Raw genomic sequence first — 25,616 nt, 5'->3', positions numbered from 1 at the left:
CATCACAACATAGAAAGGGCCTTTCAACCGGATTGCCCATGTATAAAAAAGGCCCTAAAAGCAAAACATAGAGGAGGAAAAGTCAGCATTGCACCCGATTTTCGCATTGCACCCGATTTTCATTAATCAAATGTGATAATGTTTGTTCGATTGTTTCCTCACCGAGCATATTACCGAGGCCAGCCCTATACCCTGCACTCTCCAAGCACTCGAATCATGTTCTGTTACTAAACAGACAATGGCGGTCATAAAGCTCACAACCACATTGTGAAAGAAGATTACGGTCAGTTCTGACGGATAATCCTTTCTCATCTGTTTCTGCAGGATCCAAGTGTTGAGTCTCCGATCATTTTCAAGTCAAGTTCTAACAATAGCACTTGCAAAACAAAATGAAAACAAGTAATATATACCAGAAGAATAATCCACAAAGTGACCAAAATATATTCACCAGTGAGGAGAATCCCCACAACGACCCAGTTCGAGTTCGATGCATGCACAAGTGGATAGAGCAAGAGAGAAGGTTGCGGAGTGAACTTTACTGGGGGGCCTTTATAGAGAGTGATGACAGATGCGCCAAAAATTGACAATACGATCCCGATGATCTTGGCCGACTGCTTCTTTTGTTCAAACACACCTCTTCCATTCTTATTTTCACAAGAAAACAAGCAACTTGGAGAGGATCACAGCAATAAGTACTTTGTCCCACAATGTCATCATTGCCAAGTAATTTACATGAGAACAGCATTGACAAACGGTGAGTGATTCTGAGCCACATGCCTTAATTGTGCAACATCGATTTGTTAACTTGATTTAATAAGGATTTGCAGAATATGGAGCCAGTTAACCGCATAAGCTTGTGGAAAGACCAATTGGACGAAATGAGGATATTCATGACAGAGAACAGATCAATTATCATTTAGGAAGAAAAGTGCATTTCAAGGAACCACAGATAAATAAGTACATAAATACACAATTCGTTTGGGAACTTGAAAAGGAAGGTAAATATGAAAGTGAGAGCCGAGTGAGGTTGCCGATGGCTGAACCCAGAGTTGGAGAACTCATGCTGTTGGAATTCAAGTCGGCAGAAGACGACTTGCCTGATTCCGATGCGCAAACAGCAATTAACCCCGGAACGAACGTTGAATTGCAAATTAATCACGAACAAAAACTATCTCACGTCGGTCTGGATGCAATCATGAGGAAAGCACCCGATTTCCACAGCGTAAATGCCGGTTGTTCTTTGTGAAAGTGAAAATGGAATGCCTTCTTCTTTAATGGAAAGGGAGAGAAATTTTGGTGCGAATGATCTGCCAACCGATCCAACGGTTGTGTTCGGGAGGCTTTTATACATCTCCCTTCGTACCCCTCCATTAGTGTCTTTCCATCGTAACGTATCAAAACGAAACGGTGCGTTCCAATTGCATCCCATCATAAACGTACCAGCTAAAGTACAACATCTTCAACTCGGACTTGATGGGCTTGATAGCGCTCTATCAAGAATATAAGGCAAGGCGTTCAACATTCATCAACTTTACAGAACAATTCATACTGGCAAGTAAGCCGTGCGACTAGTGAGTACACCTGCACTTGGGAGCTCAAATTATGCACCTGTTAGGGATGGCATAATGGCTACAACCCCGAAAAGAAATAAATAATCGATGTCTCACAGTGCCCCAAACATATTTTGTTACATCAATCCAAGTATACCTATCCCTTAAAAGCTATACTTGACTATTCTCAAAACACCGTGTATTTATAATTACATCCACAACCACAGAGGGCGATATAATTGGTCTACCAGTAAATACATGTGATAGATGTAAAACAATAATAGTCTTCCTTCACACTCATGTCTCTTTCCATTTCAGAACAACTGCTTTTCTAGACACGTCCCATAGGCCATATCTATTCATGATCGCCCGTAACATACTAAAGTAGCAACATTGATCTTTCACTTCGAGAATATAATCAAAAGTAACATAGGGCACAAAATTGAGATAAATTATAAATTACCTCAATGGCTCACACGATGAGTAAATAGGGATAATTTTACTCATCTTCCCTTATTGGTCATACAATGCACATGTAGTATGAATTACATGCTATAGTTGATTACTCTTTCTATAAAAGCGTATGTCATTTATCAAATATATCCACCATACGAATCTTAGCCTAAACATAGTCACGTTACTCTTTCTATAAGAGCGTATGCCATTTATCAAATATATCCACCATACGAATCTTAGCCTAAACATAGTCACGTGCTTCTCACGTACTCATGTTTAGCCCGAATGCTATATTAGCTTGCTTTCTATAGCACCCAATTAAATACTTGCATTCGGTATCTTTCAGGCATACATGATTATGTGAATATCATGTTCGATCTTGTTATAAACAAATCACAGACCTCATCTTGACTCCAATCAAAGCGACATATTTTATGTACCAAACTTGCTCTTCAGCATTTATTTGTACATAACATCTCATCTCAGCGTGCTATCTAAAGCACTTGAGGCTATTGCTCGTGTAAGTGAGCCAATCATTACCTGCTGACATACTTTTCAATAATACATGTGTGTTTATGTTAGTCTCATAGTGGATTTGTACTTATTGATAAAACATTAAATCACTAATAAATAAACAAATACAATACATATGTCCACAAATAGATAAACCAATGATCATTTACAATAACATATATCACATTCTACGCAATCCTAGTGACATCCTATAGGTCAAGAATATGTCTTTAGGAATAGCCTTCGTAAATGGATCAGCAACCATTCTATTGGTTGAAAATGTATTGCAGGATCACTTCTTTCTACGCTATAATATCTCTGATGAAGTTATTCTTTATGTCAATGTGCTTTATCCTTCCATGATACTTGGGATCTTTCACATAGGCAATGGATGCTTGACTATTGCAATAAACTGTCACCGGCCTTGGAACTTTAATGACAGCGACAAATTTTCCAAGAAACGTTTTAGCCATACTGCTTCTTGCACTGTGGTAGAACATGCAATAAATTCTGCCTCAATCATAAACAAGGCTGTGCATGTCTGTTTCTTGCTGTTCCAAAAAATCGCACCTCCATTGAGCAAGAACGCATATCTAGAAGTCAATTTATGTTCATCCAGGTCTCCACCCCAATCAACATCTGAATAGCCTAATAGGTGTAAATCACTTCCGTGGTAACAAAGTCGATAGTCCATGGTGCCCTTCAAGTATCTCAGGATCCTATTCACTGCTTTCTAGTATGCTTGACCGAAATTTGATTGATATCAGCTCACTAATCCCACGGCATAGCATATGTCGGGTCGAATACATATCATAGCATACATCAAACTTCTGACCGCACTAGCATAAGGAACATTTTCCATCATTTTAATTTCTTCTGGAGTCTTAAGACACATCTCAGTACTTAGGCCTTCACCTTACATGACAGGGGTATCAATGGGATTACAATGTTGCATATTGAAACACTCAAGAATCTTTATAATAGAAGACTCTTGTGATAAAGCAAGGAGTTTCCTTGATCGATCTCTTTTGATCTTAACTCCTAATATATAAGCAGCTTCTCCCATGTCCTTCATTCAAAATTATAGGACAACCATTATGTTATGGTGATAACCAAAAACTTGTTATTTCCAGCCAATAGAATATCGTCCACATATTTATCTTCAGACCGCTTGACATATGCACAGTGATCTTCCTCGATCATCGTGAAACCAAAAGTGGTTATGGCTCGATGAAAACAAAGATACCAGGCCATATATTGAGCGATGAAGCTTGCAAACTTTATGCTCTTGACCTTTAGCTATGAAACCTATCGGTTGTTTCATATAGATTTCCTCATCTAGTTCTTCATTGAGAAATGCCGTCTTTACATCCATTTGATGTAATTCAAGGTCCAAATATGCAACGATGGCTAGAATAAGGCGTATTGAGGCGAACTTTACAACTGGTGAAAATATTTCCTCATAGTCTATACCCTCTTGTTGAGTATAACTTTTTACCACAAGGCGAGCCGTATACTTTTCAATTGATCCATCCACCATTCGCTTAATCTTGAAGACCTATTTGTTTCCAATGGCCTTACGATTGGGTGGTAGATCAACCAAGTCCTAGACATGGTTTGCCCTCATTGACTCCATCTCATCTTCCAAAGCTTTTATCAATTCTTCCTTATCAAAGGATGAGAGAGCCTCTTGAACAGTCTTTTAGGCTTGGCATTGTCATTCTGAGCAATCATAAATGCTTCCCCTTCAATTTCAAAACGACGACGATAAATACTTTTACGATTACTTTTACACAATTGAATTTCTCTTGAATTCAATTCATCAGGCGATGCAACACTCCCGCTAGGTCTTGCATGTTGAGGTGAATTTTCATTTCCCTCTACAACATTAGTGGGTGTATTATCATGATCTTCCATCTCATATAATTGGAAGTCCTTATCAATCTCACCTCTACTAGGAAAATCGTCTCCAAGAACGTGACATCTCGTGACTCCATTTCGGTCACATTTCCATCAACTTATTCACCTATGAACACGTACCATTTGGAGTGTTCAGAATATCTTATAAAGATACATTTCTTCCTTTTAGGACATAATTTGCCATATTTATGGGAAGAATCATGAATATAAGCTGCACATCCCCATGGACGTAAACTATTCAAGTTTGATTTCCTACCAGTCCATAATTCATAAGGGGTGGAAGTGACCAATTTTGAGGGCATTCGGTTAAGTATAAAGGTAGCAGTCAATAACGCATCTCCCCAATAGAATATAGGTAAATTTGTTTGTGCTATTATAAACCTATCCATTTCCAATAGGGTTCTATTCATTCTCTCAGCTACCCCATTTTGTTGTGGAGTACCAGAAATAATCAATTGTCGTACAATTCCATTTTCATCACAAAAAGCCTTGAATTGCTCTGATAGATATTCATGTCCACGATCAGTTCTCAATGCATTTATTGTTTTATTCAACTGATTCTCTACCATCGCTATATATCGTCTAAAACAGTTTAATGCTTCTGACTTATAAGAGATCAGAAAGACATAACCAAAACATGTGAAGTCATCTATGAAAGTAATGAAATATGAGGCTCCATGCCTCGCCCTCACATTCAAAGGACCACAAATGTCAGAATGTATGAGATGCAATGGAAATTCAGCTCTAGTCTCTTTACCGCATGGCTTTTTAGTTGCTTTTCCCACTAGACAATGTTCACATACGGATATACTAACATTATTGAGTGACCCTAAAATGCATTCTCTAGCTAATCTTTACATTCTTTGCAATCCAATGTGACATAATCTAGCATGCCAAGTACTTGCATCAATCTCAACATTACTAGAAAAATGTGATTAAAGAAAAACAACCATCGGCATTAACATTGTACTGATCATAGTCAATGTCTAATACCATAAAATCATTCGATACATGACCCGAACCATAATAAATTGTTCCATACAAAATGTCATCACAATCATCATGGAAATTCAATATATAACCAAAGCTAAAAAGAACAACTACAGAGACCAAGTTTCGTCGAATATCTGGAGCATAAAGGACATCATGCAGGAATAAGTTTCGACCACCACGTAAGATTAATTTACATGTACCGATACCCTTCACTTTAACTCTTGAGTTATTCCCAACATATATTCATTTTCTTCTAGGCGGTATCCAACAATACTCCACAAATACTTCTCGGTCTCTAGTTACGTGGTATGTTGCTCCTAAGTCTACAATCCATATTGGATGAGATTCAGCCAGCATTACAATACTAGAAACAAAAGCATTACTCAAAGTAATGGAGTAATAGGGTACCTTTTTTGGCTCAGTGCATTCACGAGCAAAGTGACCCATCTTGCCACAATTGTGGCACTCCATCTTGGCCTTGTCCTTCTTAGCCCTCTTATGTGCCTGATCAGTCTTCTTCCCTTTGTTGTTGAATTGAGAATGCCTTTTGCGCTTGAAGCCCAAAGCCTTGCGCGAACTCGATTCAGCAACATAAGCATGGGTAGAGGATCTCGCAGCCTCTAGGCGCTCATCCTCTAATTCCAAATGACGCGCAATATCATAGAAGTGACGATGTTCTCATTGTGCGTCATATTGATCCTCATATGCTCCAAATTGTTAGGAAGATACATTATAACAGCCTGAACTTGCTGTTCATTAGTAAGGGAGTGACTTGCCGTCCTCAGCTCACGAATCATGTTTGATATCTCCCGAAGATGCTGCCTTATCGTTACATTTGGGCGCTTTCGGAATGTGTCAAACTTGATGGTGAGTCTCCTCAGCTTAGTGGCAGATGTATTCAAAAACTTATCCTTCAAGGCAACCCACATAACTTGAGCTTTATCATAACTTTCAAACTCACACATGCGATCATCTTGCATACAGCTCAGCAACGTGATGCGGCAATGCTAATTTTCTTTTTCCAAGCTTGATAAGTTTCTAGATCTCTCCTGTGTTGAGCTGAAGTTCCATGCTCAGGTTCATCCGTGGTATGGTTGAGGGTTTCCAAAATCTCTTGCTCCTTAAGGATGTACTGAACATTTCGGTGCCAAATATCATAATTGTCACCGTTCAGCTTCTCACCCTTATTGAAGTCAGCCACAATGGTCTTGGATGCCGAATCCATAATCAATTGCTATATCATATTAACATAATAAACGCAGAATCAATACTAGCACACTTTACAAAGTAACACACATATTTAATTTGCAACAATGACAAACTAAATTAATGATAATTCAACAAAAGACACAAAAGCAAAAGTTCACTATGTTCCCAATCAACTTCTATGTACAATTGTTCTATTATCATTAATTAGTTTCGTGCAAGTTTTAAGTTCTAGGTGAGAACTCCCTCGAATTCGACCAACCTACGAACTCCCACTAGGAAAAATAATTACATGACCTTATGTAATTTCTACATTTTTCCTTAACACAAAACATAGCATGATAATAACCAACGTATAAACAATAATCATGCTTTAACTATAATCAAAATCGCAATTCAATATGTAATGGATTTCCGACCATTGTTTGAATTTTCTAGCAACTAGAAAATTGCAAGTATATTAAAATATATACATAATATCATTGAACTAAGCTCTACACAGCATATATGAGATCATTTGCACACAAGCTAGCTACTGTATTACCTAAACCATAAGAAAATACAAGCTACAAATGAATAAACTATGTATTAAACCCCAAAAAATACTCGTATATAGGGTTTCCTATGCATTTTCATACATTGATAAAATTCAAATATAAAAAATAACTATACCACAGTGTAGAGCACATTCATATGAACCAAACGCCGCTGACCACGCTCTAATCGAAGCCTGCACGCGCCTCCATGCGCCGCCTGAGTGCGCGACGCGTGTGGTGCATGCGCCAGCAAGCCAAACGGCTCTTAGCCGGTTCGACTGGTCCAACCGATGATCGGTCTGATCGTTGACCGGTCCGATCGTTGACTGGTCGATGGTCGGGTCGGGTCGGGTCAACCTATATCGGATCTCAGGTCAGGTCGGATCGCCGATCGGTGACTGGCCGGCCAATTGCCGCCGGCGATGACGTCATCGATGACGTCATCTCAACGGTTGCCGACCGTTGGGTGACATCATCACGCGCCGATTCACCGACCGGCGCGTGACGTGCACCTGCCGGTTTGCTGACCGATGCGTGTCGCGCACGCGCTGCATTCCCAGCACTTCAGGCGTGTGGCTCCCACGCGCAGTGGCTTCTGGCCGCGCGTGTGGGTGCGTCCAGCGTCGTATGGCGGTACTCAACCCATTGCCGGACTTGTCTTGACGAATTCTTTCACCCTGTATATTCAAAATTAATTTTGGCCAAAAAATTATTTCAAAAAATGGCCAAAACTGTACGGGTGAACGCGACCTTGAACCCGTTCTTCGCTTTGGTTCGAATTCGAGTTTTCAGATTGTTATTCCGACCACTAAACATCAAAAACAGGATAGAATACAATCTCTTGATCTCAATATCAAATGGTAAATGAGAAAACTCGATAAAAAACAAGGCATAAATCACGAACTTGGCTCTGATATCAATGTTGGAATTTAAGTCGGCGAAAGACGACTTACCTGATTTCGATACCCAAATAGCAATTAACTCCGGCACGAATGTTGAATTGCAAATGAATCACGAACAAAAACTATCTCACGTCGGTCTGGATGCGATCATGAGGAAAGCACCCGCTTTCCACAGCGTAAATGCCGGTTGTTCTTTGTAAAAGTGAAAATTGAATGCCTTCTTCTTTGATGGAAAGGGAGATAAATTTTGGTGCGAATGATTTGCCAACCGATCTAATGGTTGTGTTTGGGAGGCTTTTATATGTTTCCCTTCGTACCCCTCCATTAGTGTCTTTCCATCGTAACGCATCAAGATGAAACAGTGCATTCCAATCGCACCCCATCATGAACGTACCATCTAAAGTACAACACATGCTAATCCCAGTATAGCCCAAAATCTGTGAAAAGCCCTTGCTCTCCCCATAATGCAAAAAACTAAGAAACTATCATATAAGAGTAAAAATGCAAACAAAGAAGCAAAACGACCTCTCTAAACAATTTCAAGAATCGCGAACCTTCTTTATATGTGGGCGCAATTGCCTAAAACATGGGCGATGTGGGATCAGGGACATGTCCGATGGTTGGCATCCCCTGGTGGGGCTGACGCCGGTGGTGTAAACGCATGGCGGCGCGTCTCGATACAGGTTGTCAACTATTCAAAAGGAGCAAAAAATTTCATATTGGCGTGAGTGTAAAGTTATTCAAAATGTACATACCCGACGAGCCCAAGAAGGCCAAGTTTGGCAGCTATGGCCAAGCTGAGAGGAGGGAGCGTTCTTGATCTGCAAAGGCATACAATAAGTTCAGCCAAATTGAATATCTCACCATGAAATTTCCTTTGTTTTCCCAGTTTTCGTTTGGGGGGTACATACTTGAGAGACAAGAAAGGAGCAGGAAGAAGAAGAAGAAGAGCAGCGATGGCATAAGCATTGAAGAGGCACGCGTGGTAGCTCATCCCTCTCGAGTTGGCCGCTTTGAACAGCGTGGTGATGCCCACTCTGATGCTGTCCACAGTGAACCCAGCTGAAAATGGAACCACCTCCCTCTGACACCAGTCTCTCCCTCCCATCTCTCTCTCTCTCAGACACAGACACCCACAACGCAGAAAACACGCAGGTTTTCAGTCCCAAGCCTTCCGGGACTCCAGGGTTTGGTCGGAGCAGAAAAGCCAGATGCCTATACTTCAATGGCTGCTGATCGTGAATGATGAGCGAGAGCCTTTTTTTTTTAATCCAATGAAGATCTGCCGGTCCCCGTTGATTCAGATACTCAAATTAGAAATGCAGAAACGGAATATTAAATCGCAATGCCTCAATACAGATGCCATCATCGTTGATGGAAGTTCGCAACAAAATCGCAACTTGAGGAGTAGGTGTAACGTGAAGGGACTTGTGTATTAGTACTGTAGTCCTTTTTCTGAATATGTTAACTGGGTACGATCACGGTGTTGATTTCGTGAATAAGTAGTGGGATAAAAAAGCTGCTCATGTTGCTGCTGTAATTATGGGTACCAGACAAAGCCCCTCGTGCGTCACACGGTCGGACGCCTCCTTTTCCTTCTTTTCTTTTTTTGTTTCTCACCGTGGCCGGTTGGCCGAGCAGAGCTAGCCGCCCACTAGGCGAAAGCCACAAAGCCCTCGCCGGCCCCGGGTGAAGGAATTGTCATCCATCTTCAAGCCAGCGAAGCTCAACCTTTCTTGCCGGACATGGTGAAGGTGGCCCTGGTCTCGCCCAGACCATTGCGAGGCTTGTCTTTCTCTGGATGCTTATGCTTTAAAATAGGCCGTGCAAGGCATTACATCCCAACGTTAAGGTGCCGGGCATTGAGTGAACTTTCGACCGGCTCAATTTTTTCTTCTAATTAACTCATGCATAATCTCTGTTTAATATATATTTCTGGATAATTAAATGTTTTTTATTGCTCAAGACTTGAAAATATCCGATACATGCCCCCTCAGTATTACAAATTCAGAGCACTATCGTCACTCACTAGTGGAAAACATTAGAGAGAGATATCCCTGAAGCTCATAAGCAAACCAATAGCTTGAACCTCCGGTACTAAACAGCACAAACCTTCACTGCTCAGAAAGAAGACAATCTGAATCACACAGGGACCCGCCTTCTATCATGTTTTAGCGTCTGCATCCTAACTCGAACTGCAAGCATGATACTTCTGATCACTCGAGCAACACACGGAATTTCTCCATCATGAAGGTCATCATTCCTATCTTTCCAATGAAGTAAACTGATCCATTTTTACCTTTCAACTGCTGCAAAACCCAATCAAACTCGAGGGCTCCAACCACCAACAACCCTCTGAATTCAACTTAAGTTCAGCAACAGCACCACACCAACCACCAAACACCCCCCCCCTGCGAAAAAGGGTGAAACGATGTTAATATTTTCCTTGATTAATTTCAAGGCAAATGATCGACATTCACATAATCATTGTAGCGGTTTTTGAAATTACTTGAAGATTTTCCCATAAAATATTACATATCCAAAAAAATAAAAAATTGAAAAAATTGAAAAAGCTGACTTGCCCTTTTGTTGTATTTTATAATAAGTTGAATTGCACCATCTCGATACATAAAATAGTCAAGGGCAAGTGAGCAAGCCTTGTGATCTATTCACATAGAGCGTCCTGCTTTTATTCAAGTACAACTCAAATGGAGACCAAGTAGTAGTATAAGCGAACAGCTTCAATGGCTCTGATGTTTTGGCAGTAGAGGAACTTTCTGAGAGGGTGGCGATTGTGCGCCGCTCTCTTGGGGCTCTTCATTTGTCTCCTCTTTTGCCTTCCCCCACAATACGGTATAGAATCCGATGGATATTATAATCGCTCCAATGAGACTGCATATATTTGTATCGAAAGCATTGGCAGCACAATGAAAAGAAAACAGAATTAGGATTAGCGTACCATTTCGCACAACATGGAGCTAAGCACACCGGGGTGATACATGACGAAGCACATAAAAGGACTGATTAGTGGGAAAATGGAACATTAACACTTGCTTGGAGAGTAAATTTTTCCAACTGCATCTAATACCTTCCGAGACAAAGTGCATCGCCAAGAAAGAAGAAGCCCATTACGAAGGCGATGACGACCGATACTGGCTTGAACATTGCAACATAGAGCGGACCTTTTAGGCGGATCGCCCAGGTGTGAACACAGTTGCGCAGACATTGCACAAAAATTCCCTAAAATGCACAAGGCCAGGAGTCGTGAACAACACATAACACACCATAAAAATCAAAGTGAACGTTCTTGATCAAGTTAACATGGGACTGGTTTATGTATAGTCATTCTCTTACTGAGCATATTACAGAGGCGAGTCCTAAATCGCTTACTCTCCAAGCATTAGCGTCATGTTCCGCAGCTAAAGCGACGATTGCAGCTATGAAGCACACAAAAAAGTTATAGAAGAAGGGCACGGTCAGTTCGGCTGGATAGTCCTCCATCATCTGTGCCTGCATGTTCATGTTTGACGCTCATTTGGATTATCCTATGTTATTGCTCGAGCACAAGGAAAAATTAAAGTTGTATAGTAGTAGTATAGCTTGTACCATAATGATGTAGAAAATTGGAGTAAGAATGTACTCGGCCATGAGAAAAATCCCTCCCAGGACCCAGTTCGAGCTTGATGAGCTCAGGAGCGGATCAAATGAGAGAGACCATTTTAGAGAGGCAGTAATAATCGGAGGACCCTTGTAGAGAGTGATAAAAAATGCACCGGATATCGACAGAATGGTCCCGATGATCTTGGCCTGACTGCTGCTTCTCTTCAGTGATACTTTCTCCATCCTTTAGGTTAAGGAAACGAACAAACACATATCATGTTTAACTAAGGGAACCAATTAACTTAGTAGATAAATTACAGCTTCAGGCAGTTAACATTTTATGTACTATTTAGTGACCCCTCCGATGAGATTATCATTGGGGAGTAATTTACACTATGTTGGGGGATGATGCAGCAGCATAATTTGCTAACGTGCTGCACTGCTCTCATTGCTGAATCAATAGTAGTCTAGGCACAGGGTTTCAGTTGTAAGAACGTTGACAATAGACATGGTTCGATCAGGAAGTATCAAATATGATACAGTTACACTCCTCTCATTAACAGCAGGACTTGAGATCCCAAATTAAGCAAAATGATGACATAGACCAGTCATGTTAGGTTTACAAGAAAAGTTGCAAGCAGTTGGAGAAATGCCAATTATGAAGAGCTTTATTGCTAATTTGCTAGTCCGTCTTAGATAATTGTAATCAACCATTACCCTAAATCGATAAGCAAAATCTTAATCACAATCAATCAGGCATTACACAATCCCTTCAAGGGAAGAAGGGTAACCTGACAATGATGGCAAGTAGGAAAGTGAGAGCCGGAGTGAGGTTGCCAAGGGCTGAACCAAGAGTTGGAGAGCTGAAACTAATCCCAGTGTAGCCCATGATCTGCGATGAACCCCTGCTCTTCCCCAAAAAAGAATAGCACCCAATAAAAATTCACAATTGAAAAGGCAAAGAGAAGCAAAGCAAAGCCAAGCAGCCAATTCAAAAAGGTCTCAGAAAAAAAATGGGACACCCATTTCTTGACTTTGCCTCGTCTTTCCTATGCAAGCTTGGCACAAGATCAATGTACAAACTTGTAAAGACAATTACCCAATCAGGCCAAGAAGACCAATTTTGGCTAGTATGGCCAAGCTGAGAGGAGGAAGTGCTCTTGATCTGGACAGAGAAACCAAGAGCACATCTCAGCTGATGATAGCTGCTCTCAAAGATTAGATTTGTACCCCTTTGACAGGGGAGAAAGAGAGAGATACCTGTAGGACATGAAAGGAGCAGGAAGAAGAACGAGAACAGAGACAGCACAAGCATAGACAAGGAAGACATGGTGGCTCAATCCTCTCGAGGTGGCTGCTTTGAACAGTGTGTACACCCCCACACATATGCACTCCATTACAACCATTGCTATTAATGGAAGCACCTCCACATACCAGTCACACCTCCTCCTTACCATCTCTCTCTCTCTCTCTCTCTCTCTCACACACACACACACACACACACACACACCCTCACGCATGCGCGCACAGAAAAGAAGGAAACAAAACGAGATGCTTGAGTTTCAGTTATATCTACATCTGATGCTTCTACTTTTCTAAGGTCCCTCCATCAGAGAGGCAGTGCTCGAGTGACCGGACTGGCCACTGTTGGTGCAGCCTACTCTTTTCAAGAGACAAATGTTCTCATCAACTATTGAAAAATACCAATAGAAACAAGCAGATTGCTTTGCTATGTCTATAAAAGTAACATGAAGGGTTTGTGTTTCAGTCTAGCAGTCCTTTCCCGAATAATATCTTATTGTCTGATGCGGGCAATCGGGTACGATCCCAGTGCTGTTCGGTCATTATTCACCCCAGGGGAGGGTCGCCTACCACAAAGTTAAAGAACGTGGGACAAAAGAGTGTAGTTTTCATCAAGGAGTATCAGACAAAAGCTCCGTAGAAATATCTCGTCTCTGAGGGCACTAGAGTGTCCTGCTTTACTTTGAAAGCCCTGCTCTCGGAAAATTCCCCGCCGAGCTTGCTGAAGTTTTAGATTCTCTAGTTTCTGTTTCACTAGTAGTGAACAAGAAATGGGGAATCTATGCTATAGTTCATAACTAGTCCAGAAGATTTAGTATTTTTTTTTTAAAAAAAGATCAAGATGTAACCTCCATTTATTTCGTAAAAAATGAATGGTCTGAAAAATATTTTTCTAAAAATGATCGTTTTTATTACTTAAAGTAATTAGCTAATGAAAAATATTATCATTATCGACGACAATTTATATCTTAACATTTTCGTAAGCCATGGAACTATCTTTTGTTCATTCATTTTCTCATAATAGATAAAAGCGATCATTTTAAAAGAAATATTTTTCAAATCAGTTATTTTCCGCAAAATAAACGGAGCAATAGTATGAATCTAATTTATTTCATGTTTTCTTCATATTATATTGAATTATGTTCTTCTTTGGTTAATTTCATGCTAATTTTTGGATTAAGCAAATGAGGATGGCTCGCATTACATTCTATGTCTGCCTATATTCAAAGAACACAAATTTTCATAAATAATCACATAATTTCAATATAAAAAATTCAACCATGATTAGAAGGTAAAAATCAAATTAGAGGTGATGAATTGCAAGATTTTTTTTAAAATTAATTTCAAATGATATTGCATGCTGGAACGGTGATTGCGCATGAATTAAATAGTTTTAGAGGAATATAAGGAAGAAATATTTTTAAATGTAATTTCCATCCACCCTAAGCCACCCTAAGCATTAATGATATTTCGTATATTTTAAGCTCAAATTGCCTAAATAGTAATAATTTTTGGTTTATATTAAGCAATATTCCAAATAATGGTACAAATAACTTTATAATTAATTTGCTTTTCCAATTTTTCATTTCTTAGTATTTGATTGCATTGAATTCCCAAATCTATATAAATATGAACTTTTGAGGCCTCTTAAAATCATTAGGAACTCGTCATAATTTTTGTAAATAATTTTCTTTGTTGGTTTTTTTTTCCTGAAAGATAATTTCTTTTACCTATAACAAATTAAGACAGTCAAATCTTAAAGATCTCAACTTCTTTCTCCCACAAAAACAAAGGGGTACTAAAATAACGGATCAAGAACAAAATACATTAGTCAACAAAATTCATTAAGAGCATCTTTCTCTAGAAAAATTATAATTTATTAATGCTAAAAGAAGCTGCCACGTGTCAGCTTCTCAACTTTACTTTGGTAATGAATACATAGTGTTGATTAATTAATATGTAAAGGATAAATAAAGAGGGCTTGAATAAATGAAAAATAAAGAAAGAATGGCGTGAATGATAAAAAAAAAAAAAAAAATGAATACTCTGGTTAGTGGGTTGTTTTTTTCTATTTTTTTTTTAATTTGTTTGTTTAATGGGATATGTGTCATTCAAAGAGAGAACCGCAGGGGTGATCGGTTCGGTTCGGTCCGGTTCAAGGTGGGCGTAACCGGACCGGGAGAATCGGTTCCCAATTTTGGGAAACGTGGACCGGACCGTTTGGTCCTAGGATCAAGAACCGGACCGGTCCAAAAGAATTGGTACTCTCTTTTTCATTAAAGAATGACCATTCACTAAAGAATAATTATGCTCCGGACCGATCAATCAAATTCGGTTTCCGAGCAATCTAATAAAACTACTCACACATGTTTTCACGTGCAAAATATTCAAATTTCACTTGTGTGAATATCAATCATAGTTTATGTGTTTCATGCTTAATTTTAAGCATAAAACCCATGAACAACGTGATTAAAGGTTGTGCTTGTCTTAGGTTTTATAGACAATCTCTCTTCTATACTTTGAATGTTTAGTCGATATGAGACTTTTTAAGACTTGAAGTGCCTTGTCGTTTGCAAGTGAGGGAGCAAGAGAGAGTGTGAGCATGAGGAGAGTTTTTTTTATAAATAAAGAATAAGAACAAGAGTTTTGTTGGTCTCTTGACCACATAAGAGGTTACCTCAATTGCAATTTCGATTGCAATAAGTTTCATATATAATATTTATATATTATATGTGTTTATATGTTATATGAATATAAATTATATATAAAAAAATTTGGTCCGGGTCCCACCTTGGAACCAGGAACCGGACCAATCGGCCGCCGGTTACAAGATTAGGAACCGGGAACCGGACCGCCGACCGTGGGAACCGCCCAAAACCGGCCGGTCCGGTCCAGTTCGGTCCGGTCGGTTCGGGCGGTTTCCGTTGCACACCCCTAATCATTTATGGCTCCTGTTTGTGCACATGCATGGTATTAGTTTGTCATAAAATGGGATTACAAAATTCATTTTCTATGTAATATTGCGTGCTGCGTATTTGGATAGCTATTCTGATTCCTATTATACTTGTATCATAGGAAAGAAGAGCCATTGTACTTATCTCGGGGGTTTCTACAAAATCCTCATCAGGGATTAGATCCTCGGGATTATTTTTGGCGGCCAATTAAAAATGTGAGTAAATCTCACTTGCCCATTTTAGTGTTTTGAGCATTACAATATACTTCATATAGGAGTGACGACAAAATGCATGTGACTGCAATAGAGTTTTGATGGGAATCCATTATTCAAGACATTACCTCTCCCCAGTGAGGGCATGGGGGTAGTGAGTCAACTTTTATTACTCATGAAATCGTGCACGGTTCGATAACGTTTCATTTAATGATTTTTAGGGACGGTGATACGATTTTGATTGCCCAAGACTTAAAAACATACGGTACATACCCCTTAATCTTACAAGTTCAGTAGCACTATCGTCACTCACAGCAAGAACATTACTCAAACCAAGAGTTCCCCACCTACAAAAAGTTCAATCAAACTGGCTTAGAAAAAGATATCCCTGATGCTAATTAGCAAAGCTAATAGCCTCCACTGCGCACAAAGAAGCCTGTCTGAATGAAACGGAGAGCTCCCCTTCCATTTATCAGCATCTGCATCCTAACTTGAACCGCAAACATGACACCTCTAATTACTCGAGCAACAGATGGAATTACTCCGTTGTGAAGGACGTGAAGTAAATCGATCCATTCTGTGTCAATTTCAAGAGTGTCTTCACAAATGCTTTACCTTTCAAGTATTGCAGAACCCAGTCAAATTCAGACCTCCAACCACCAATTACTCTCTGAATTCCACTTGAGTTCAGCGACTCCCCCAAGCTTGTTTAGAAGAGAGCATTCACAAAAGAGATGCTGTCTAGTCTCTTGAGCTGATCTACACAACAATCATTGGTCATTGATTTGCTGCCATTTTGTTACTTATATCCGGTGCTGCAATCTGTAATGAACAGCCAGCTGTGATAAAAGCAATTTTTGGCACATTTGGGTGAAATCACACCATTCCATGTCATAAAATCCTCTGTTTTCTTTCCCTAATTAGCTTCCAGGCATCAGCAGAGCTAAAATTTCCAGATTGAGAACGAGTGGTCACCTTATCTTCATCAGCACGAGCAGCAAATAAATCCCAGAATGCACCCTAATGCCCGCTAATTGGTCTGATCTTGTAGGGCGCCAACACCACTCATTTCCTGTGATAATATCTCAGCCAGCTAGGACATCTCAAGGGTGCCAATTGATAAACCACAAGCAGGTTTTTCGATGATCGAGACTTAAGAATGGTTTAAAACTGGCTTAACTTTGGCAAGGCACTTCGGAATTGTACAGTTTGGTCACTATAGCTGCCAAATCCAAGACAAACCACACGCAGGCTTTTCGATGATTGAGACTAAAGAATGGTTTAACTGGCTAAACTTTGGCAAAGCACAACAGAATCGTCCACTTTGGTCCCTATAGCTGCCAAATCTGCATAACGATAATGTGAGACCACCATCATAGAGACTACACATGCGTAGGATAGGGAAACATTTTTGCCTAAGCTGGGTGTATGTGCACTTAGTTCCTCCTACTGTCAGAAAAAAGAACGTTTATCGTCATCAGTTTTTTTCACCTTGAGATATATTTATAGCAGCATTCATTCAAATAAAAGCAACATGTAACTACTACTTGTACACATCAAGATGGACTATATCAGAAGCAAGAGAATTCGTATTCTAGCATGTCATCGCTCGGTTGTGTGCTTGGAGTGACGCCCTTCATCCACACCTCTCGATGTTTTGACCATGCAATCTGGTTTTTGGAGTCGATGGGCAGCCATAATTTGATCCCTTTGGACTCAGATCCATGAAAAATACAATGCAGACACCTATTTGTGCAGGCTTAAGGAGGACGAGGATCCTTTCCACAAATTTTCCAAAGCAGCACCCATCTTCAATCCATCTGCAGGAATTAGTTCTGCACTTCATTTGTCTTAACAGTCATCTCAGTAGAGGGACTTTTTGAAAGGATGGTGATTCCATCCGATGCTCTACAGACTCCTCGACCCTTTCCTCTTTTGCCTTCCCCCATAATACAATATAGAACCCGATGCACAGTATGGTCGCTCCTACAATGCTGTGTATATACAGCAGACAAAAGCAACTGTCATTCGAGGTGTACACAGAAGGACAACAAAAGTAGCTTTTCTTTTCATACAATACAGAGCTTAGTGCATTGATCAAAACAAATTATACACTATATGCACATGGAAAACAGATCAATTGAGGGAGGGGTATGGATGCATTTTGAATTTTTCCACCTAATCAACAAGGACAAATTTTTGTCAGTTAAGAGTTTTGCTAAACAATGCACATTATGTTATGGTGATTGGTTTTCCAGATTATTTATGTGCAGCACGTTATAACCCACACCGATTGATCATTACATGGATGAAATCAGCGTGATGTTTTCGTGATTGAACAAAATGCAGAACTCAATGTTTTTGCGATTTATCTTACCTTCCGAGATGAAGCCTGTCGCCAAGAAAGAAGACACCCATGGCGACAGCCATGGGAATCGACAACGGCTTGAACATGGCGACATAGAAAGGGCCTTTCAACCGGATTGCCCACGCGCGAATAATGTTGTTTAAGCATTGTCCGAAAAAGCTCTAAAAGCAAAGCAAAGAGGAAGGCAAGTAAGCATTGCATGTGCCTTATATTAATCAAATGTGATAATATTTGTTCGACTGTTTCCTCACCGAGAATATCACCGAGGCCAGTCCTATACCCCACACTCTCCATGCACTTATATCAGGTTCTGTTACTAGACAGACAATGGCGGTCACGAAGGTCACGACCGCATTGTAGAAGAAGATTACAGTCAATTCTGCCGGGTACTCCTTCATTATCTGTTTCTGCAGGATTATGTGTCGGATCTCTAATCATTTCCAGGTCAAGTCCTAATTACAGCACTTGGAAAACAAAGAGAAGACAAGTATAGCATACCATAAGAATGTACCACAGAGTGATCAAAATATTTTTAGCAGTGAGGAGAATCCCCCCAACGACCCAGTTCGAGCTCGATGCTTGCACTAGTGCAAAAGATGAAGATTTCGCAGTGAAGATAACAGGGGGACCTTTGTAGAGAGTGATGACAGAAGCGCCAGAAATTGACAGTATGGTCCCGATGATCTTGGCCTGACTACTTCTCCTGTTCAATGACACCTCCTCCATCCTTATTTTGTGAACAAAACAAGCAAATTGGAAGGGATTACGGTAATATTAATACTTTGTCGAAAAATATCATCACTACTAAGTAATTTACATGACAACAGCATTAACAAACAATCAGTGACTCTGAGCCACACGCCTTTGTTGTACAACATCGAGTTATTAACTTGATTTTAATCAGGATTTGCAAAATATGGAGTGAGTTAACAGCACAAGCTTTTGGAAAGACATACAAAATGATGAGAACACTAAATCAGAAGAATCAAGACAGAGAAGACGAACTATTATAATTTACAAGGAAGAAAGCCATTCACGGAACCACAGACAACTAGTATTGAAAGAACTCATATTTTTGGGACCTGAAAAGGCACGCAATTATGAAAGTGAGAGCCGGAATGAGGTTGCTGATGGCTGAAGCCAAAGTTGGAGAACTCATGCTAATCCCAGCATAGCCCAAAACCTGTGCAAAACCCCTGCTCTCCCATAATTCAGAGAAAAAAAAAAAAAACCCCAATAAATAAGTGAGAAAGTAACAAAGAAGCAAAAGGATCAATCTAAACAATTCCAAGAATTGTTATCCTTCTCTATCGGCTAGCACAACAGCCGAGATATTGGCGATGTGGGATTAGATACACGTCCGATGGCCGGCATCCCCTAGAGGGGCCAACGCCAGTGATAGATGCACAGCCGTGCGTCCTGAAAAGCACGTAGTTATTGGAACTGTATATACCCTATAAGTCCGAGAAGGCCTAGTTTGGCAGCTATGGCCAAGCTGAGAGGAGGAAGCGCTCTCGATCTGCAAAGGCATACAACAAATTCAGCCAAAGTGAATATCTCGCCATGAACCTTCCTTTGTTTTCCATGTTTTCGCAGAGAGAAGGGGAGGGAGGGGGGGGTGTTGAAGGGGCGTACTTGTGAGAGAAGAAAGGAGCAGGAAGAAGAAGAAGACTAGCGAGGCCATAAGCATAGACGATGAACACGTGGGAGCTCATCCCCCTCGAATTGGCCGCTTTGAAGATTATGGTCACCCCCACCCCGGTGCTTTCCATGGCGATCACAGCTGAAAATGGAAGCACATCTCTGTAACAGTATCTCTCCGCCATCTCTCTCTCTCTCTCCCTCACCACGCTCCCAGACACAGACAACCAAGCGCATCAAGCGCACAGGTTTCTGTTCCAGTGGTCTCGGATTATCCAAGGTTTCATAGGATCAGAATAACCAGAGCCTGTATTCTAATGGGTGAGGATGGATGGTTGGACAGATGAAGAGTGTCTTATTCATATCTCGTTGAATAACGCATGCGCTTCCGAGTCACCATCAGCGGCGCCGTCCCCACCATGTTTGGATAGAAAGAAACGAGAAAGATCAGTCGTCACTTGGTCCAAAGATCAGTTGTCGATTGGTCCTCTAATTTGGTGCGGTTTTTCTACATTCGGTGCGCATCCTTTTCGTGATCTAATTAGTTTAGCTTCTTCTTTTAATACAGCTCGCTCTTCCTGTAATTATACCGAATGTGCGAATAAATCACTTTACAAAATTGAAGAAAGATTAGAATATGGACAATACGATTCCATGAAAGCACATTGATTCAACAATCATCTCCACTACTCCTAATCCTTGCATCAATCAAACGCGTTCTCGTCATAAGAGGACTAAAATTTCTGGATGGGAGCAATACTACTGTCAAGCAAAGGGAACCGATACATGATGTAGCCTAATGTATGGACGAAAAAGCTCAATTTGGAAATGATAAGAGGACCCTAACACCTAATTCAGCAAGAAACGTACAACTTAAGGCCATGTCTTTCAAAATTGCATGACATTTCATAATTGATTCTCAGAGAGAGAGAGAGACTCTACCGAGATGGCTCTATAAGCATAAATTCAAGGGCCTTCGGAAGGCTTAATTTTGAGATCAATGTGAATACGTTCAAATAAAGTAGAAATGAGAGAGAGCCAAGAAAGAGATCTTTTGGAAGAGTTCATCCTCCGTTTTCCTTGTGCGTTTCCATCTATTCAATAAGATCTGCTAGATTTTGCTGTCGAATTAGAATTTCAACAATTGAAAAACTAAATTGGAGTCTCTCAATACAGACTTTATTACCGATGGACAGGCATCAGAATCTCAACTTGACGAGTCACACGGAAGGCCTTGCGTTTTTATTTTAGCCCGGGGGAATCACAATATTAGAAAAGCGGGACAAAAAGCTCACGTTGCTTTCATTACGGGTATCAGACAAAAGCTCTTAACGATTCTTTTCAGTCGGTGAGGGCATTAGAATCCCAACTTGACACCGTTGCAAATCCCAATCAAACTCAGAGCTCCAACCACCAATTACTTTCTGAATTCCACTTGAGTTCAGCATTCACAAAAGAGATGCCTTTTAGTCTCTTCATCTGATCCACATAACAAGCACTGATGACTAATTCGATGCCATTTTGTTACTCTGTTCGGTACTTGCAATCTGTCATGAGCAGCCAGCCGTGTTACATAAGCAAATTTTGGCACATTTGGGTATGACCACACCATTCTATTCCATGAAATCATCTACCTTCTTTCCTTAATGAGGTTCCGGGCATCGACTGAGGCAAAACTTACAGATTCAGAACCAGTAAAGATCACCTTATCTTCTTTATCTGCACAAGCAGCAAATGAACCACACAATGCACCCTGAATGTCCCCTTGTTGGTCTGATCTTGCAGGGGACAACCCCACTCATTTCCTCTAATAATTTCAGCCAGCATAGCATTTATACTTATTGCAGCATCTTTTTTCAACTTGAAATACATTTGAGCAGCATTATTCCAATAAAAAGAAACATACTCTGTAACTACTGGCTAAAGATTTGTACACATCAAAACAGACTATACTGGAAGCAAGAGACTTATTATTCTTGCACATCAGAGCTCGGTTGTGTGCTTGGAGTGAAGCCCTTGATCCACGCCTCTCGATGGTTTGATCAAGCAATCTGAATTTTGGGATCGCCAGGCAATCATGATTTGACCTCTTTGGACTCAGATCAGTGATAAGTACGATAGCGACACCTAATTCTGCAGGCTTACTGTGGGTGAGGAAACCTTTTACAGAGTTTCCAGGCGCAGCTATCTTTCAATCCACCTGCAGCAATTGTTCTGACTTCATTTGTCTTGACAATCATTGCAGTAGAGGAGCTTTTTGAAGACTCTCTACAGACTCATCAACCATTTCCTCTTTTGCCTTCCCCCACATTACGATATAGAACCCAATGGACAGTATGCTTGCTCCTATAATGCTGCGAGTTCACAGCAGAAAAAAGCAAATTTCATTCAAAGCGCACATGGTACAAATAGAATACAGAGCTTAGTGTGTTGGTCAAAAACGCTATATACACATGGAGAATGGATTGATTGGGGGGTTTTTGTATATCAAGAGTTTTGTGGAAAATGCATGTTATGTTATGGTGATTGGTTTTCCAAATTATTTATGTGCAGCACGGCTTAAGCCACATGAATTGATTTATATGTAGGATGAAATCAGCAATAGATCATGATTTCAGTCAATGATGTTTAATGGTTCTTTTAGCATTAAACGTGATGTTGTACTTGAGGTTTTTGCAATATATCTTACCTTCCAAGATGAAGCGTGTCTCCAAGTAAGAAGACACCCATGGCAACAGCCACAGGAATTGACAATGGCTTGAACATCGCAACATAGAAAGGGCCTTTCAGCCGGATTGCCCATGTGTGAACGATGTTGTTTAAGCATCGCTCAAAGAGGCCCTAAAAGCAAAGCAAAGAGGAGAAAAAGTCAGCATTGCACGCGATTCTCATTAATCAAATGTGATAATGTTTGTTCGATTGTTTCCTGACCGAGCATATTACGGAGGCCAGCCCTATACCTTGCACCCTCCAAGCACTCATATCATGTTCCGTTATCAAACAGACAATGGCGTTCATGAAGGTCACGATCACATTGTAGAAGAAGATTACGGTAAATTCCGCTGGATAATCCTTCATTATCTGTTTCTGCAGGATCCAAGTGTTGAGTCTCCGATCATTTTTGCAAGTCAAGTTCTAACTATAGCACTAGCAAAACAAAATGAAAACAAGTAATGTATACCAGAAGAATAATCCACAAAGTGACCAAAATATATTCACCAGTGAGGAGAATCCCCCCAACGACCCAGTCTGAGTTTGATGTGTGCCCAAGTGGATAAAGCGAAAGAGAAGGTTGCGGAGTGAACTTTACTGGGGGACCTTTGTAGAGAGTGATGACAGATGCGCCGAAAATTGACAATACAGTCCCGATAATCTTGGCCTGACTGCTTCTTCTGTTCAATGACACCTCCTCCAATCTTATTTTGAAAAGAAAACAAGCAAATTGGAGGGATCAGAGCAATATTAGTACCTTGTCCAACAATGTCATCATTACCAAGTAGTTTACATGAGAACATCATTAACAAACAATGAGTGACGCCTCAATTGTCCAACATCGATTCGTTAACTTGATTTAATAAGGATTTGCAGAACATGGAGACAGTTAACAGCATAAGCTTGTGGAAAGACCAAATGGACGAGATGATGAGATCGCCAATTCAGGAGAATCATGGCAGAGAATCAGGACAATTATCATTTAAAGAAAAAGTGTATTTCGAGGAACCACAGACAATAAGTATTGAAATACAGGATTCTTTTGGGACCTGAAAAGGAAGGCAAATATGAAAGTGAGAGCCGGAGTGAGGTTGCTGATGGCTGAACCCAGAGTTGGAGAGCTCATACTAATCCCAGCATAGCCCAAAATCTGTGAAAAACCCCTGCTCTCCCCATAATATAGAAAACAAAGAAACCATCATATAAGAGTAAAAATACAACAAAGAAGCAAAACAACCGCTCTAAATAATTTCAAGAATTGCGACCCTTCTCTATCTGCAGGCGCAATTGCCCGAAACATGGGCGATGTGGGGTCAGGGGGTCAGGGACATGTCCGATGTCTGGCATCCCCAGTGGGGCTGACGCCAATGGCAGAAACACACGGCGGGGTGCGTCTCAAAACGGGTAGTCAGTTATTCAAAAGGAGGGAAAAATTTCTTATTGGCGTGAGTGTAAAAGTTATTGAAACTGTACATACCCAACGAACCCAAGAAGGCCAACCTTGGCAGCTATGGCCAAGCTGAGAGGAGGAAGTGTTCTTGATCTGCAAAGGCATACAATCAATTCAGCCAAAGTGAATGTCTCACTAGTTTGCCAAATTTTCGGGGAGAGAGAGAGAGAGGCGTACCTGAGAGAGAAGAAAGGAGCAGGAAGAAGAAGAAGAGCAGCGATGGCATAAGCATAGACGAGGAACACATGGTAGCTCATCCCTCTCGAGTTGGCCGCTTTGAACAGTGTGGCCACGCCCACTGCGATGCTGTCCACCGCGAACACAGCTGAAAATGGAACCACCTCCCTGCGAAACCAGTATCTCCCTTCCATCTCTCTCTCTCTCTCTCTCTCTCTCTCTCTTGCCACGCTCACACACACACCCAAACGCTCAACACACAGGTTTCAGTTCCAAGATTTCTGGCACTCCCAGGTTTCATTCATCCAATGAAGATCTGCTGCTCCCCTTTGATTCAGATACTCAAATTAGAATTGCAGAAACAGAATATTATACCGCAATCCATCAATGCAGATGCCATTATTGATGCAAGGGGCATCCAAATCTCATCTTGATGTGTAACGCGAATGAACTTGTGTATTATAATATCTACTGCCGTCCCATACGTTGACTGGGTGCGATCACGTTATTCATTTGTTCATTATTTTATCCCCAGGAATCGCAAAATATAGAAGAAAAAAGAAAAAAGAAATGGGACAAAATCTCATGTTGCTGCTGTCATTATGGGCACCAGACAAGAAACCCTCGTGCGTCGCGCACGCTTCCTTTTGTTGATTTTTTTGTGAATATTTAGTTTGGACTTTAAGCAAGTTTTTTTTAAATATATCAGAAACAAAAGCACTGGAGAAAAGTATGATTATTTTAGGATTAGTTCGTTTCGTGGAAAATAGTCCATTTCCAGAAAATATTTTTTCCGAAATCATTTTTAGGAAAATGACAATATTTTCCGGTGTTCGGCTAAAGTTTTGAAAAATATTTTCCGGTGTTCGATAAGGAAAATATTTTCTAACCCTTTTACTTATGAATAGTTTAACATGGCCGGCGACAAGAAGTCATAGGCCTTCAATACAGTTTTGGCGCTCAATGACAAAAGCTTCGTGTGGGACATTGCATTCTATAATCCCGTTCTTCATTGATTTGCCCCTAAAATCCCACGATCTCACTAGATGTATCTACAGATAAACCCCAAAATCAGCACAAAAACAAGTAGAGGATTGATTCAATAGAAGCATTTCTACAGGACT

At 40.5% G+C, this 25,616-nt stretch overlaps 4 protein-coding genes across 5 annotated transcripts; all 4 read right to left on the bottom strand.

The window, feature by feature from the left end:
* Window positions 1-8,613: 8,613 nt before the first annotated feature.
* Window positions 8,614-9,530, bottom strand: LOC104421017 (WAT1-related protein At3g28050). The gene is made up of 2 exons (XM_039303458.1): window positions 8,988-9,530; window positions 8,614-8,897 (listed from the first exon to the last, which is right to left on the bottom strand). The coding sequence occupies exons 1-2, from the start codon at window positions 9,182-9,184 to the stop codon at window positions 8,813-8,815; spliced, it is 282 nt and encodes a 93-aa protein (XP_039159392.1). The 5' UTR covers window positions 9,185-9,530; the 3' UTR covers window positions 8,614-8,812.
* Window positions 9,531-10,551: 1,021 nt separating this feature from the next.
* LOC104421018 (WAT1-related protein At3g28050) lies at window positions 10,552-13,419 on the bottom strand. Of its 2 annotated transcripts, XM_039303456.1 has the most exons (7): window positions 12,937-13,419; window positions 12,776-12,841; window positions 12,468-12,581; window positions 11,683-11,920; window positions 11,431-11,586; window positions 11,165-11,316; window positions 10,552-10,968 (listed from the first exon to the last, which is right to left on the bottom strand). In XM_039303456.1, exons 1-7 carry the CDS (start codon window positions 13,194-13,196, stop codon window positions 10,818-10,820), a joined length of 1,137 nt encoding a protein of 378 aa, XP_039159390.1. In that variant the 5' UTR covers window positions 13,197-13,419; the 3' UTR covers window positions 10,552-10,817. The 2 variants fall into 2 exon arrangements, with proteins under 2 accessions (XP_039159390.1, XP_039159391.1); XM_039303457.1 differs by lacking the exon at window positions 12,776-12,841 and having other exon boundaries at window positions 12,937-13,417.
* Window positions 13,420-16,585: 3,166 nt separating this feature from the next.
* Window positions 16,586-20,516, bottom strand: LOC104421012 (WAT1-related protein At3g28050). The gene is made up of 7 exons (XM_010032824.3): window positions 20,148-20,516; window positions 19,966-20,031; window positions 19,595-19,708; window positions 19,011-19,239; window positions 18,764-18,919; window positions 18,522-18,673; window positions 16,586-18,138 (listed from the first exon to the last, which is right to left on the bottom strand). The coding sequence occupies exons 1-7, from the start codon at window positions 20,336-20,338 to the stop codon at window positions 18,003-18,005; spliced, it is 1,044 nt and encodes a 347-aa protein (XP_010031126.2). The 5' UTR covers window positions 20,339-20,516; the 3' UTR covers window positions 16,586-18,002.
* A 1,438-nt stretch (window positions 20,517-21,954) lies between these two features.
* LOC104421013 (WAT1-related protein At3g28050) lies at window positions 21,955-24,985 on the bottom strand. The gene is made up of 7 exons (XM_010032825.3): window positions 24,493-24,985; window positions 24,343-24,408; window positions 23,915-24,028; window positions 23,335-23,569; window positions 23,085-23,240; window positions 22,843-22,994; window positions 21,955-22,507 (listed from the first exon to the last, which is right to left on the bottom strand). The coding sequence occupies exons 1-7, from the start codon at window positions 24,684-24,686 to the stop codon at window positions 22,390-22,392; spliced, it is 1,035 nt and encodes a 344-aa protein (XP_010031127.2). The 5' UTR covers window positions 24,687-24,985; the 3' UTR covers window positions 21,955-22,389.
* Window positions 24,986-25,616: the final 631 nt, after the last annotated feature.

This window comes from Eucalyptus grandis, chromosome 10 (genome assembly GCF_016545825.1).
Source record: "Eucalyptus grandis isolate ANBG69807.140 chromosome 10, ASM1654582v1, whole genome shotgun sequence".
Taxonomy (NCBI): domain Eukaryota; kingdom Viridiplantae; phylum Streptophyta; class Magnoliopsida; order Myrtales; family Myrtaceae; genus Eucalyptus; species Eucalyptus grandis.
Note: the sequence above shows the minus strand (reverse complement) of the source record. Positions and strands in the feature narration are given on the sequence as shown.

Coding starts and splice junctions, on each gene's coding strand:
- LOC104421017 (XM_039303458.1), bottom strand. CDS start 9,184: ATGGGAGGGAGAGACTGGTGTCAGAGGGAGGTGGTTCCATTTTCAGCT. Junction 8,898..8,987: donor GCTCCTTTCTTGTCTCTCAA/GTATGTACCCCC, acceptor ATGCCTTTGCAG/ATCAAGAACGCTCCCTCCTC.
- LOC104421018 (XM_039303456.1), bottom strand. CDS start 13,196: ATGCGTGAGGGTGTGTGTGTGTGTGTGTGTGTGTGTGTGAGAGAGAGA. Junction 12,582..12,775: donor GGTCTTCTTGGCCTGATTGG/GTAATTGTCTTT, acceptor GGGGAAGAGCAG/GGGTTCATCGCAGATCATGG. Junction 11,317..11,430: donor TCGCCTCTGTAATATGCTCA/GTAAGAGAATGA, acceptor TGTGCATTTTAG/GGAATTTTTGTGCAATGTCT.
- LOC104421012 (XM_010032824.3), bottom strand. CDS start 20,338: ATGGCGGAGAGATACTGTTACAGAGATGTGCTTCCATTTTCAGCTGTG. Junction 18,920..19,010: donor CTCTGTGGTACATTCTTATG/GTATGCTATACT, acceptor ATAATCCTGCAG/AAACAGATAATGAAGGAGTA. Junction 18,674..18,763: donor TGGCCTCGGTGATATTCTCG/GTGAGGAAACAG, acceptor CTTTGCTTTTAG/AGCTTTTTCGGACAATGCTT.
- LOC104421013 (XM_010032825.3), bottom strand. CDS start 24,686: ATGGAAGGGAGATACTGGTTTCGCAGGGAGGTGGTTCCATTTTCAGCT. Junction 24,409..24,492: donor GCTCCTTTCTTCTCTCTCAG/GTACGCCTCTCT, acceptor ATGCCTTTGCAG/ATCAAGAACACTTCCTCCTC. Junction 22,508..22,842: donor GACACGCTTCATCTTGGAAG/GTAAGATATATT, acceptor GTGAACTCGCAG/CATTATAGGAGCAAGCATAC.